Source organism: Kogia breviceps, chromosome 3 (genome assembly GCF_026419965.1).
Source record: "Kogia breviceps isolate mKogBre1 chromosome 3, mKogBre1 haplotype 1, whole genome shotgun sequence".
Taxonomy (NCBI): Eukaryota; Metazoa; Chordata; class Mammalia; order Artiodactyla; family Physeteridae; genus Kogia; species Kogia breviceps.
In genome coordinates, this window is record NC_081312.1 from 75,147,410 (window position 1) to 75,160,691 (window position 13,282).

Genomic DNA, 13,282 nt, shown 5'->3' on the forward strand with positions numbered 1-13,282 from the left:
CAAAGAATGCCCCCCCACACACACACCATTATGTTAACACCAGTGTTTTAGTTCTGAGAAGGTTCCAATGTTGTCCACCCAGCATGGCAGACGAATTGGGCTGAGATGGAAGAGGGATAGGAGAGTTCCTTCATGGATGAGGCAGGCTTCTCTTTGGAAAGTTCAGTTGAGGCCTCAGGAATGAATACTGCCCCCCTCCAGCTCTCTACTTCTGGCACCCCAGGGAGGAGAGGTGGGGGGCTGCAGCTTTGGCCCTTGTAGTAGCTCACATCAGACCTCTTGGCAGGAACTATAGATTTACTCAACAACACTCAAATATTGACAAAATAACGCAAGCATGGTGGAGGAGATTTGGAGAGAGATAGTCAAGAGAGGAAAGCCAGAAATAAGTAAGGCAGGGAGAAAGGAGGCCGAAGGCTGGATCCAGGGCAGCCTATGGAAAGATGTTTGCAAGACGTTGCTGCCACCACCGCTCCCCCTGGAGGACTGCCACAAGCACGTGTCTACATGACAAGACACAGACGTTTGAGCTTTCTCAGGCCCCCTTTCTCCCAGCTTCCCCCAAATCTCCGCTCTTCCTCCCTCACCCTCCCTGGCTCCCAGGATCCTCAACCCCTCCAAATCCAAACCTGTCATATCGGAAATCCTGTATCAGAGGGAGCTTGGGGTCCTGAGGGAGGCAGGGTGAGAGGGGAATCCCAAGCCCTGGCACCAGGGAGAGAGGCTGCTCAGCAGCTCCAGGGTGTCCTAGCAGGTGAGTGGGAGAGCAGAGGGCTCAGGAGGATGGAGGGGCAGAGAGGGCTAGTGCAGCAAGACCACACAGAAAAGAAACTGACGTCTAGAGTGTTAAGGTGAAATTGATCTCTCATCTTGTTAAGCCCCTCCAAGGCAAGGACTCCTGCTTCTGCATCGAGACCCTGCACAGTACTGCCATGCTGTCTGGGGAGACCCAGACACCCCAAACTACCACAGGTGAGTTCATGTCATTGAGAGTGTATACAGTACCTCTTCAGGGATACCCAGAAATGTCTCCAGCTCACCTACAGGTATTCATTCTTGCCAGGTGCAGCCTCTTGAAACCAGGATACCAAGGACATAGTTGCTTGGGGGCCAAGGTGAGAATGACTTAGCACATTTGGGGATCTGAAGGCAATTGTACCCTTGCTGGTACAATTGTCTTCTGTGCCCATCTCACCAGCCCCAGCCTCAGCCACAGTGACATGGTCATGGTGACTGCTGCATGATGAATAGGAAGAAGCAAACAGTTTGGGGAGGGAGCACAGGTCACACAGCTTCCCATGAAGTGGAAGGACCTCCTCAGGGTGGAATAGAAGGTGCCTCCAGCTCTAAGAAGAGCTGATTGGGCAGAGGGGCGAGAGAGTGCAGTCCGTCCTGCTGCGGTCCCCTTCACTCCGCAGTCATTTGTCCTCAGGCCACACTCCATGAACTGCTCCATGCCCTGGGTTTCTCTGGACAGCTCTTCGAGAAGTGGAGGGATTACCCTTCAGGACCCAGCGGTAAATGAGAGGAATGAGGGCAAGGTCTCCTCACATCAACCAGAGGGAACCACTGCTCTCTCACCAAGTCCTTCCTTTCAACTCTTCCTCACCCTTCTGAGGTCTCCCTCTCCTCAGATGCCTTCTTCCCTTTCTACACTCAGCGAGAACTGTTCTACAAGTCAACAAGTGACAAGGCGAGATGAGTGGGGACAGCTGCTTCTCACCACAGCCTGGCCAAACACTTGGGACTGCTAGGGGTTTCCCTGGGCACTCCCTTGTCAGAAGAGGTGAGGATGAGAACACCTTGGGGTGATGGAAGGAAGAAGAAACGGTCAGGTGGCACCAGCTATCTCCTCCCAAGGGGCCCTTTGTCTTCACACTGGGAGGCCTGGCTACTCCAGAACTGTATAATGACTGCTACCTACGATGGCACCCAGCGCACTCGGCTTGACCCAATCACTCTCGCTGCCTTCAAAGACTCAGGCTGGTGCCAGGTCAACCACAGCACTGCAGAGGAGCTGTTGTGGGGCTGGGGTGAGAAATAAGGGAGAATTGCAGAGGGCACTCATGACCCAAGTCAGCTTGGGGGGAGTGAGAGAGGTTGGAAGGGATTATGTCCTGCTAAAGTGTAATTGAAGCTGTGAGCATGGCTGGCCCTGAAGGGTCTGGGGGCTTCATTTCTTCTGAGGGCTCTTCTATCTCTCAAGCAGGGTCTGGCCTGGAATTTGGCCTGGTGACCACCTGTGGGAATGGCACCTCAGACTTCTTCTGTACTGGCAGGTACGTGTGCTGAGGGCCTGCACAGCTGTCAGTGACCCTAGTGTCACTCTACCATCCTCTACACACAGCGGACGGGGCTGCTACTACCTGCACCTGGACAAGGGAAGCTGCTCCTCACACCTTATGCTGGAAGGCTGATGCAGGTATAAGCTCTTGGCCAGTGGAGCGGGTAGCCTAGAGAATGGGGAATGAAACCGAGTGGGGCTGGAGAGGAGTCTCCTTCTAAGGCATCTGGACAAACACTATTCTACCTTCTGCCGTGACCTTCAGAGTGAATGCCGGAGGAAGGAAAATGGATTCCCACCTGGGGCAGAGAATCCCCATGGGGAGATCTACCATCCCCATAGTTGTTGCTTCCTTGCCAACCTCACTTCACAGCTGCTTCCTGTGGACAAGATCAGGCATCCCTCTCAGATCCCACACCTCAAGGAAGCAAACCCCCTGGCCACTGCTACTTACATCAGTGCACAGAGAGGGGAGTGTACAAGGTGCAGGTGGGGTGATCACCCTGGGTCCCATGCCTTCCAGGAAAGGCTATTCAGGTGGGTATCAGAAGTGGAACAGCTGTAGCACACTGGCAAATTTTGGAAGTGCTCTTACGGTAGTACCATCTGATGTGTTTTGATGTTCATTAAATTTATTATTATTGGAGTATGGTTGATTTACAATATTATATTAGTTTCAGGTGTATAACATAGTGATTCAATATTTTTATAGATTAGACTCCATTTAAAATTATTATAAAATATTGGCTCTATACCTTGTGCTGTACAATATATCCCTGTAGCTTCTTTATTGATGTTCATTTATTTTATTTTTTCATTTATTTTTTACTAAGTATGCTACTGAGTCCATGAATCTGATTTAGAATGTACATTTTCCTTAGAAGGAGGGCTTGAGCAGGTGACTGAGGCTATAACTATACCCTGCTACATATTTCCTTGCAGATACCTGGGAACAATGGCCATCTCTTCTGTTCCCTGGGTTGGCTCTGTTAGACAAATGAAGGTACCGATGCTATCAATATTACTTACCCACCCGTAAGTCTTTCAACCTGACCTATTATTTCAGCTGTCTTTAGGATTAGCTGGGGTCCCCCAGGCCACTCCCTGGGGAAGGAAGAGGGCAAAGAGCTAACTGAAGCAGTTCTACAAGGCTCTGGTGAGCACTGGCAGGTAAATCAATGGTTCAGGCTAAGGATTTATACAGTGGGCCAAGGAGAATGTTCAAGTCCTTTACTTTATAACCCTCCTCTAAATTCCTTCCATTCATCCCAGTCCCAAGCCTGCACCTGTTTCATGAGATATGCTCTTCCAGGGACTATACTTCCATTCAGAGATCCAAACGTCCATTTGGTGCTATTTCCACAGTCTCTTGATTACCACCAGTCTGGTCTTCACTATGCATATGTGGAAATTCCCTGGCTGCCAAGGGCCTTCAGTTGGTATGCTGCACAGGGCCCTGACCCTGACTCTCCAGAAGAAACCTCTAGAAGTATATTATGGAGGAGCCACCTTTACCATAGAATACAGCAAGTAAGGTAACATTCCAAGAGTTTTCATTCAAATTCCTGGAATCCAGATATTTGAAATTATATTAAGCACTCATTCATACATACACTGTCCTATAGAGTTAATATTTCAGAAAACAAGTATCCCTAACATGGTGCCTATCACCATGGGACACCTCTCTCCCCAGCAATAATAGAGTTCACCTATCTCTAGCACATAGGGGCTCCTAATACCCTTCTTTTCTTTTTAATGATTTTTTCTTTTTGGCCACACTGTGCAGCCTGTGAGATCTTAGTTCCCTGACCGTGGATCTAACCTGGGCCCCCTGTAGTGGAAGCGCAGAATCCTAACCATTGGACAGCCAGGGAATTCCCCTTTTCTTTCTTTCTTTTTTTTTTTTTTTTTTTGTGGTACGCAGGCCTCTCACTGCTGTGGCCTCTCCCGTTGCGGAGCACAGGCTCCGGACGCGCAGTCTCAGCGGCCATGGCTCACGGGCCCAGCCGCTCCGCGGCATGTGGGATCTTCTCGGACCGGGGCACGAACCCATGTCCCCTGCATCGGCAGGTGGACTCTCAACCACTGCGCCACCAGGGAAGCCCACCCCCTCTCTTTTCTTAAGCACTACCCAGGCAACTTGCCTAAACACTATAGTCTTAACTCTTCCCCTAAGCCATTTCCCTCACTGCCAAGTTAGGCCTCCTTCCAACAATTTAAGTTGCTGGCAGTCTTGGATCTTGGTCTTTTTCCTTTCAGGTTCTATATCCCTTATTGATTTCCTGTTCAGCTTACTGTTTGGATGAAGAATGAGCTCTAGGTATTAAAATAAAGGTAGGGCACTTCACCTCCTATGCCTAGGCATTACTCCAGGCCAAATATTACCCCTACATCCCTAGGCTTCTACTTACCTCGGACCATAATCCTTCCATGACACACCTCAGTCTGTCCATGGGGACTCTGCCTAATGTCGCTTATCCTGGTGGTTGCATTGGAAACCATGGCCTATCAGAAACGAGCTACTCTTCAGGTGGGACCTCCTGCCCCTTACCATTCACTAGAGCCCCAAGGTGCAACAGGGGGCCCAGTTGGAGGAATGAGGGAGGTGTGATGTTACTCAGAGCATGACACAGGTTAGAGCAGAGATGATTTCTTAGGAGAAACTGGATGGAAAGTCGATCTATTGTCTATACTTAAGTTCTACTTTTCTCAGAATGCCTCCTTCTCTGTATATCAACATTACACTAGCCTTGCAATGAAAAAAAAGGTAGAGACTTATGGTTCTGAAAATTTGTTCTTTATTTTGATACAAAAAATAAACCCTTCAACCTGTAAAGAACTTGTTTTCATATTGTTGTAAAGCAAACTTATAGAATAGGAACATCTGCTACCAGCTCCAAGGATGTCACATATACTTTAGAAAAAAGTCATTGCTACTTGGATTCAAACAAACATCAGTGTGCAGGAAGGAGTAGCTAATTATCTCCATCTCCTGATTTTTCCATAATTTTACTAAATCATCACTAGGAAAGCTAGTAGTTGGGATATCACATAATTATGTCAGAATTTGGTAACAGTGGTGAAAGCAGCCATCTGAATCTAGCTAAATTATAAAAACATGACCTTCTACTGTCCTTCTCTCTTGTTTCTGGAGTACAAGGGCTCTACTTTATACCCCTATGGGCTGGCAGTAGGCTTTTTTTTTTTTTTTTTTTTTTTGTGGTATACGGGCCTCTCACTGCTGTGGTCTCTCCCATTGCAGAGCACAGGCTCCGGACACGCAGGGTCAGTGGCCATGGTTCACGGGCCCAGCCGCTCCGCGGCATGTGGGATCCTCCCAGACCGGGGCACGAACCCGTGTTCCCTGCATCAGCAGGCGGACTCTCAACCACTGCGCCACCAGGGAAGCCCATGGCAGTAGGCTTTTGAGTTATAATGGTGTAGATTCCTTTCGGTTATAGTTGTAAAAGAAGTCTTTAAATTCTTGAGGGTTTGACATCTCTTGGAAAGAAGTAAGCTAGGAGACAGACTGCTGATCTGGATTTGCTTAGATGGAAAACATTTACCCTAGGAGTCCAGTTGATCGGCTGTTGAAACCACCAGGCCTGTACTGGTCAGCGAGTTCAGTCAGCTGATCGGGACACCATCCCCAAGCCTTTAAGTGATACATTTGAAGTTCTCATGGTAAAGTTGTGGCCTCGGCTCCATTAGCTCTGGTTATCTTCTTTGATTTTAATGCCTATCAGTCTTTACCAGCGGTAGCAGCCACTGCTCGGTAAAACTTTGCAACGAAGTCTGGCTCACTGACCTCCAGCTGCCGGACAAATTCATTGCGCTCCTGCTCAGCCCAGCCTCGAAACCACTGATCCCAAAGACGTAGCTGGCACTCAAAGATACAAGGTGGTCGGTTTGCTCCAGACACGCTAAGCTGCTCCAGACTTTCCAGCAGTGGCTGCAATTTTCCCGGTACTGCCTTAGCTACCAGGTCCTGTAGGAAACGTTCACGCTGAGGACCTGACCAGCTGGCAAACCAGTGAAGAATACACTTCATCTCCTGGGAAGTGATGTAAGACATTGGGGGAGGGGAAGAGTTAGAAATATTGTCTGGTACCGAGGGTAAGGGAGAAGGGAAGGATAGCGGCATCGAAGAGGAAGATGATCCCAGTGGCATCCTGAAACATAAGAGCACTGTTATATACTCTCTGGATAGAGCAACCAAAAGACAGCTTCCCAACAACACAGAATCTTATCACACTCAATCATCATTACTTTTCACCAATTTGGTTTACAGAAAAACAACAGGGTCCTTTATTTAGGTTATTATCCAACTTAGACAAGGTACTCAAGAATAACCTCATTTCATTATTTGCCAACCTTCCTCTCTCGTTTTCAAACCCATTACCCTTCCCAACCACTGCCTCCCTCCATCATTCTTATAAACAATCCAAAAATAACCAAAGCATTCCTTGTTCATTCTTTGCCACCTAATTCTATGTTCCAGATTCAGTAAAGAAAAAAAACCAACGATCAATATTGGTCCAACACATCTAACCTAAAACGAATAAAAGGTACACGTTTTTAAATTTACCAAGCAGCTGGTCAGGGCCTAGATGCTAATCATTCCAGAGCTATCAACAGAAGGAAAAAAAAGAAAGGGAAAACATCATATATGACGAAAGAGCCTTCTCCACAATGTGCATGTAGCCTCTGAAATATGCCAAGAACTTCAAAACTCCATTATTTTCTTATATTTCCTGTAAAGCACCAGGAAAAATTAAAGAGCAGAGTTAGTAAACGCGCCTTGTCCAAAATAAGATAACAAAGTAAGAAAAACAGAAGAAGCCAAGTGTTTATTCAGTACTGAAAAAACAGTCTAGTTGGTTTGTTGGCTTAGGGATCTAACAACTGTTACACTGTTGTAGCTGCGTGACAATTCATGTCTGAACAATTTTCCTTCATGTTTAATATAATACCTATTGATGACTTGCCATTGATTCACATCACTAATGCAACTGGAAGGTCAGCCAACTTGAATAGTTTTCAAATCCCACAGTTTGAATCTCTAACAAGGAAAACAAACTACTTGTTTACGATCTATTTTACTGTTTGTGTTTCTTCTGCTCTAAGTTGGAATATTTGTAGTGACAAAGAAAGGAACCCCGAAGCAATTAACAACAGTTCAGTACCAAAACGGTCCAGCCGAGGTTGTCTTTTCACAGTGGCCCTACAAGAAGCAGTTCCTCCTAAAGGAATTTTATTCCCCTTACTCGGGGAAAGGGCTAACTTTTCCCGAGTCTTGCGACATGGCTTCCACAGCAAGCTCAAGTTCAATTATCACGAATTAGTTCACAGGCTGGGTCGAAAGACACGGTGCTACCACTTGCCACTTTGGAGGCCACGGAGCCTGGCATTCCGTGGTCCCAAAGAGCAACGTAGTCTTAGATGGGAGTGGCGGGGATTCGGAGGATGGGAGGCGGCAGCTGTTTCCGTAGGGGAGCGGGAGGCTTGCCCTACTAAGGGTAGCCCGTAGACACCGAGTCTGACCCGGCCCAGGGAGGTACTTCTACCCCGCTTACCTCCCCTTTCCTCTCACAGGGCACCCGGAGACGGTCACAAGGGTGTTCGGACTCCAACTATTGCCGCCGCTTCCAGGTTTCCTAAAAACCCTAAGGAGAGCCAGCCGGGAAGCCCACGCACTTCCGGTCCCGGACCAGCCCCAAACACCCAAGCGCCACAGCGTCTCAGCCTTAGGTCCGGAGATAGCCGAATAATTCCGATTATGGTTATGCCAGAGTCGAGAGCTTCCGAACAGATTCGATTCAAAGCCTCGGTAAGACGAAGAGAACCGAGCTCTGAAAGCAGGATGAGGGAGGGTGAGCGACTAGGAGGATGGAAAGAACCAATTGGTGCCGATGTGGAGACGGAAACACCCGAGCATTTCCGGAGGAACCCGGGGAGTTCTGAGTGGTAATCGAGGGGTTGACTATGGAAGTGGGCGGGGCCAACTCGGTACGTTCGAAGGGCGTTGGCGGAAATTACCGAAGATGCCCGAAGCCGTCGGGACGGACCCGAGTACCTCACGCAAGATGGCGGAGCTGGAGGAGGTGACTCTGGACGGGAAGCCTCTTCAGGCGCTGCGGGTGACCGACCTGAAGGCCGCACTGGAGCAGCGAGGCCTAGCCAAGAGCGGGCAGAAGAGTGCCCTGGTCAAGCGGCTCAAAGGGGTGAGGAGATGGCGTTGCCGGGGTGTCGGAGGGGAGCTGACCCGGTAGAGCCGAGTCTCTGCCGCGGCGCAGGCGCAGTGTCCGAGCTCGGCGCGAGCTCGCTCAGGCCGCCAGCGCCAGCCTCCGGATCCGCGCGCACGGTGGTTGGGGAGGCTCGCGCTGGAGTGGAAATAGCGCTGGTTCCCGCCTTAACGATAGCGGCGCGAGCCCAAAATGGGAGGGTGCGCGCTACTCTCCCGGAGTGTCTTAAGCTCCTTCCTCCTCCCCCACCCCCTCCTTGTTTGTGTCTGTGGTTTCGGCGCATGCGCTGCAGAAGGAGTTAAATCCCACTACAACCACCGGCGTTGCTGGCCTGAGGGGGGCGAGATGGGCTAGGTCGGAGTTAGGTGTATAGTTGGGCAGAGGGGATGAGGGGTTGGTATCGGTATCGCAAAGAATAGAATTGGGGTAGGGCATAAATGTCTGGTTGATTAGATTAGGAGGTGAGATGAAGAGAAACCTTGATCTGAAGGGACTTGGTGAGGGAGGGGTGTATAATTTATAGGACGTCCAGAAGCAATTCGGGTGGATAAGAGTTTGGTGAATATTGATGAGAGGTGAGGCGGGCTGGTATATGTTGGGGTTTTGAATCGGTTTGAGTAGATTAGGGTGGGATTGTCAAGAGGTAGATGGATGGATTGGTGTGTATAGGTTTGGTGTAAGCGGAGGGAAGGTGAGGATTCCTTGGTTTTAATGAGGGTTAGTTAGGATACGTGAAGAGTAGTACAGATTCGGGCTGGGTTGGCTCAAGGGTTAAGTTGGCAAACCATTGCTTACACTGAAGCTGACAGTTCCGTGTGTGGAGGGATTGGATCAGAACACAGTTTACAGAGTCTGTGGTCATTTTGTTCTGTAGCCTCCTCTGAAATTTTTATAAATTTAGTAGATCTAGGTGCCACTCTTTTGGAAACGATACAAGTTCACTCAAGTAGATCTAGTCCTGGGTAACTGACCAAGGAATTCAGTCAGGCCAAAACCATGTTGGTTTCATGTATTTGAACCTGGTTTGAATATTTGAAGTGAAGGGCCAGATATAGAAGGGACACTAGTCAGAAGTGCAGAAGATAATAGGGATTGTAGTACTGGTTCTGTCACTGTCACTGATTTTATTGCATAGCCAGATTTTCCCAATATGCCTGCATTTTACATCTGTACATTTGGGAGCAGTGACCATGGCTACCTTTAAGGGTCTTCTAAAGACGAATGAAGACGGAATTAGTAAAGGGCTTTTAGGTTCCTGGAAAAGGAGTACAGTTTAAGTGTGTACGGTTAGTCCTTGCCTTTGATGAAGAGATTGGGGGAGGGGTTTTTTGTTGTTTGTTTTTTTTTTTCCTCCTGGTTTCTGACTTTTGCCCTTCTCTATACCAGGCTCTAATGCTAGAAAATTTACAGAAACACTCAACACCCCATGCTGCATTCCAGCCAAATTCCCAGGTAAGAAAGAAGGTTCACTAGAAGTGGGGGGCTCTTTGGATGCACGGAGACATGGAAGGACATGATGTTGTATATTTGATGCTTGATTTCTCACCAATATTTTCCTCAGTTCCCTGGGTTGAAAATGTTTTCATACTAGGACAGTTGAATTCTAATAAAGAATTCAAGAATCAGAAGAGCTGTTAATTTCTGATTCTTGAAATGGTGTGTGCAGAAAGATGTGGCTGTAGTTGATTATGTGGAGTACAAGGATCTGAAGACATTTGTTGACATCAATTTGGAAAAAGTAGTTGATGTCTTTGAATGTAGATATGAGTAGACAGTCAGCAGTGCAGTATAGGAAAATACTTGCTTATCAAGAAGAACTCTTGTGTTGACATAGATTTTCCAAGAATTCAGTCCTTTGGAAATCATCCACCATTACTAGTTTTAATATTAACTATGCAGTTACTCGTAAATGTCATTAATTGCTGTTACTTTGAGCAAGAAACTTAACCTTTGGCGGCCTTGGCTTCCTCAATTTCCCTGTGTGTAAGATGAGAAAGGGTTGGATTAGATCCATAGTTTTATAACTACTCTGTTGGGATCTTGTGGAGCTGCTTTTGGAGGCTTCCTAGAGAAAATTTCTTCCTAAATGACCAGGGGTTCACATTCCCCTCTTAAACTAGATTAGATCTACTTCTGTCTGCTTTGAATATTGAGTTTCTGCATAAGATTTCTTTGGAAAAAATCATTCCCAGTTTCAAAAAAAAGTCTTAGGCTGTGTGGTCTCCTAAGATTCTTTTTAGCTTTTAACATCCCCTCATTATATTGTGTCATGCACTTAAAGGAAAAATCCAGGTCTTTGTTAGTGCAGTGGTGTGCAGCTCCAGTACTAGATGAAGTCCCAAGATACAGTGGAAAAACAAGAGAGCTTTCCTACTCCCTTGTTATTAGCTCATGAAGCTGAAAGTATAATCTAACTAGCTTACAGAGGTTTAGTTAAGTATTTTAACAAGCAATAAGAAACTGCATAAGTTAATCACTTTACCATTCTATTCCTTTTGCCCATTACATTTTCAACTTTGAAGTTTTGCTTTTATTAATATAGGTTTTTTGCAACAAATACATACACTCTCTAATAATTGCACCTCACACTTCATCAGTGTCCACTGACTACCAAGAGACTCATCTCTATTTTAGGGAAAAAAAACAACAACATTTACCATGCTTAGGAAAGATGACTAATGACATAGAAAGTATTTATTCAGATTTCTTTCCTTTTTCTGGAGTTCTAATAGGACTTGCTAAGCAAGAAGCTTCTCGGGAAGAGGACTTGTGAAGAGAAAGCTGAAGGGCAGAAGAGTGACATGGGAGTCTGTGTTGCAGAAAAAAATGGGAAAAGGGATTAAGCTCCTGGATTTTAAAAATTGTTACCAAAGATTTCTTCTCATCCAAAGAAAATGGAGTTAGAACTCTGTCTAAATGCTGAATCCCTTTTCTTAGTCTCTTGCTTTCAGGCTTTTACATCTGGTAGTTGAATTTTGGCGATGTTTAACAGAATGTTTCCTGGATAGGTGGAGATTGATCTTTTGTGTGAACAAAAGATGAATTAGTATGAACTAGTATTTTTTTCCCTCAGTTATTGATATTATTAAAAGGAAAATTTAGATATCTATATAATTTAGGTTATCTAAAAATTTAGATTAAATGCATAATTTTATAGGAATTTTTATTTTGTAAAATTATTTGTGTATCCCTCTTTGGCTGAGAACTGAATATTTAAAATAAAAAATTATGTGTGCAGTTCCTCTTTGCCATCTTTTGTGAATCGTAGGGCTATATATTTTGGTCCTCAACTTAGGAGTAGCTTAGGAAAGGCCCTCAAAAAATAAATAAATAAATAAGAGAAAAGGGCCCTCCAACATTTTCCTTATCTTCCTTGGGTCCAAATATAAGGGGCATTCCTTTGCTTCATGGAATTTTGTACCTTGCCTTTTCCTGGTTTGTTTTCCTAGACTATCTTTTTCCATGTCTTCTACACAGATTGGCGAGGAAATGAGCCAGAACAGTTTCATAAAGCAGTATCTGGAAAAGCAGCAGGAGCTGCTTAGGCAGCGTCTGGAACGTGAAGCTCGAGAAGCTGCAGAACTTGAAGGTAAGCCCAGACTGTCACTTCTTACAAGGAGTTCTTCCTGCTTATTCCTTTCACTGAGTAGATGGGGCTGTTTCACTAGGCAGTTTCAGGAATATAAGTCAGGCTGAGACTGCCAGTTATTTGCTTTGGTAGTTTGTGGTGCCAAGTGAGTTACTATTTACCTTTTGTCAGGGAAGAAGACACTTAATTTGACTGTCTTGACTAGAAGAGGATTCCTGCCAACAGGAAGAGTTATAAGTAAATTAAGCTACCCTTTAGATAAACTAGAGCCTTATCTTAGGGAGTTTTTCTCTATGTACAGTGCTCTCTTTAGTATATGCTCTGTATCCGTGACTTTGCCTGACCTCCTTCACTCCTCTACATATTCCCACATGCTGAGCCCTTCACTCCCTCCCTGCCCCAACCCAATCTGTACTTTGCAGAAGCTTCAGCTGAGTCGGAGGACGAGATGATCCATCCCGAGGGAGTGGCTTCCCTGCTGCCTCCTGACTTTCAGAGCAGCCTGGAGAGACCAGAGCTGGAGCTCAGCAGACATTCACCCAGTACGTATCTCCCTCCCCACTGCGCTGTTTTGTCAATCCTGCGTAGTTGGTGGGGGGAGGTAGTTACACCTCCTTTCATGCTAAGCCTCCATTGAAGTCCCAGGGCAATTCTGTGACAGTGTTATTTGACATCTGTTTTTCATGGAAATTATGTCCTTTTTGAAGTCTGCATCCACCTCTATGTTGTGTTGACCTCTCAGAGTATTTTATGAGGCAGTCTGATTTTTCTTCTCATCTGTATACTTCTCTAACTTCCTCTGCCTCCGAATTTAGCAACAGTCACAGCTCTTTTTCATCTCTTCACCAATTGTATATATTGTGTGTTACACATCCAGTCATCCCCCCCAAGTGGGCATCTGCAGTTTATTAATTCATTCAACAAGTTTTTAACAAGTAAAAACTTGCCTGTTGTATGCCAGGCATGTGCTAGGCACCAGGAATATAGTAGAGAAAAAGGCAAGTCTCTGTCATAATGAAACATACAGTCTAGTGAGGAGATGGACATTAAACAAATTATTACATAATTAACTGGAGTTATGCTATGTACTGTGAGAGGCAGTGCAGAGTATTATTTGAGCATATTACGGGGAGCTCAAACCCAGTGTGTGGAATTGGTTCAGGT

The 13,282-nt window shown here is 46.1% G+C and overlaps 3 protein-coding genes across 15 annotated transcripts in view; 2 read left to right on the forward strand and 1 right to left on the reverse strand.

Moving 5' to 3' along the window:
* Nucleotides 1-443: 443 nt before the first annotated feature.
* On the forward strand, nucleotides 444-4,895 carry CIROP (ciliated left-right organizer metallopeptidase). Its single transcript, XM_059057530.1, is given in 15 exon segments — nucleotides 444-520; nucleotides 522-754; nucleotides 879-972; nucleotides 1,064-1,229; nucleotides 1,433-1,517; nucleotides 1,657-1,725; nucleotides 1,728-2,033; nucleotides 2,210-2,279; nucleotides 2,348-2,444; nucleotides 2,550-2,715; nucleotides 2,718-2,821; nucleotides 3,227-3,440; nucleotides 3,616-3,814; nucleotides 4,684-4,738; nucleotides 4,740-4,895. Coding segments are annotated over 15 exon segments (2,091 nt in total).
* A 170-nt stretch (nucleotides 4,896-5,065) lies between these two features.
* Nucleotides 5,066-8,039, reverse strand: C3H14orf119 (chromosome 3 C14orf119 homolog). 2 transcript variants are annotated; one of them, XM_059058776.2, is made up of 2 exons: nucleotides 7,861-8,039; nucleotides 5,066-6,456 (listed from the first exon to the last, which is right to left on the reverse strand). In XM_059058776.2, the coding sequence occupies exon 2, from the start codon at nucleotides 6,453-6,455 to the stop codon at nucleotides 6,027-6,029; it is 429 nt and encodes a 142-aa protein (XP_058914759.1). In that variant the 5' UTR covers nucleotide 6,456; nucleotides 7,861-8,039; the 3' UTR covers nucleotides 5,066-6,026. The 2 variants fall into 2 exon arrangements, with proteins under 2 accessions (XP_058914759.1, XP_066884872.1); XM_067028771.1 differs by lacking the exon at nucleotides 7,861-8,039 and adding an exon at nucleotides 6,873-6,949 and having other exon boundaries at nucleotides 5,939-6,456.
* A 157-nt stretch (nucleotides 8,040-8,196) lies between these two features.
* The window catches only part of ACIN1 (apoptotic chromatin condensation inducer 1), a 31,939-nt gene continuing 26,853 nt past the window's right edge, over nucleotides 8,197-13,282 (forward strand). For 5 of the 12 annotated variants that reach the window (XM_067028763.1, XM_067028762.1, XM_067028764.1 and 2 more), the window contains exons 1-3: nucleotides 8,339-8,508; nucleotides 9,916-9,981; nucleotides 12,007-12,118. In XM_067028763.1, coding sequence (XP_066884864.1) covers nucleotides 8,371-8,508; nucleotides 9,916-9,981; nucleotides 12,007-12,118 — 316 coding nt within the window. In that variant the 5' untranslated portion in view covers nucleotides 8,339-8,370. Of the gene's footprint in view, nucleotides 8,509-9,915; nucleotides 9,982-12,006; nucleotides 12,119-12,540; nucleotides 12,661-13,282 lie in introns of all 12 variants that reach the window. The other 7 variants (XM_067028761.1, XM_067028765.1, XM_067028766.1 and 4 more) reach the window with 4 other exon arrangements.

Coding starts and splice junctions, on each gene's coding strand:
- C3H14orf119 (XM_059058776.2), bottom strand. CDS start 6,455: ATGCCACTGGGATCATCTTCCTCTTCGATGCCGCTATCCTTCCCTTCT.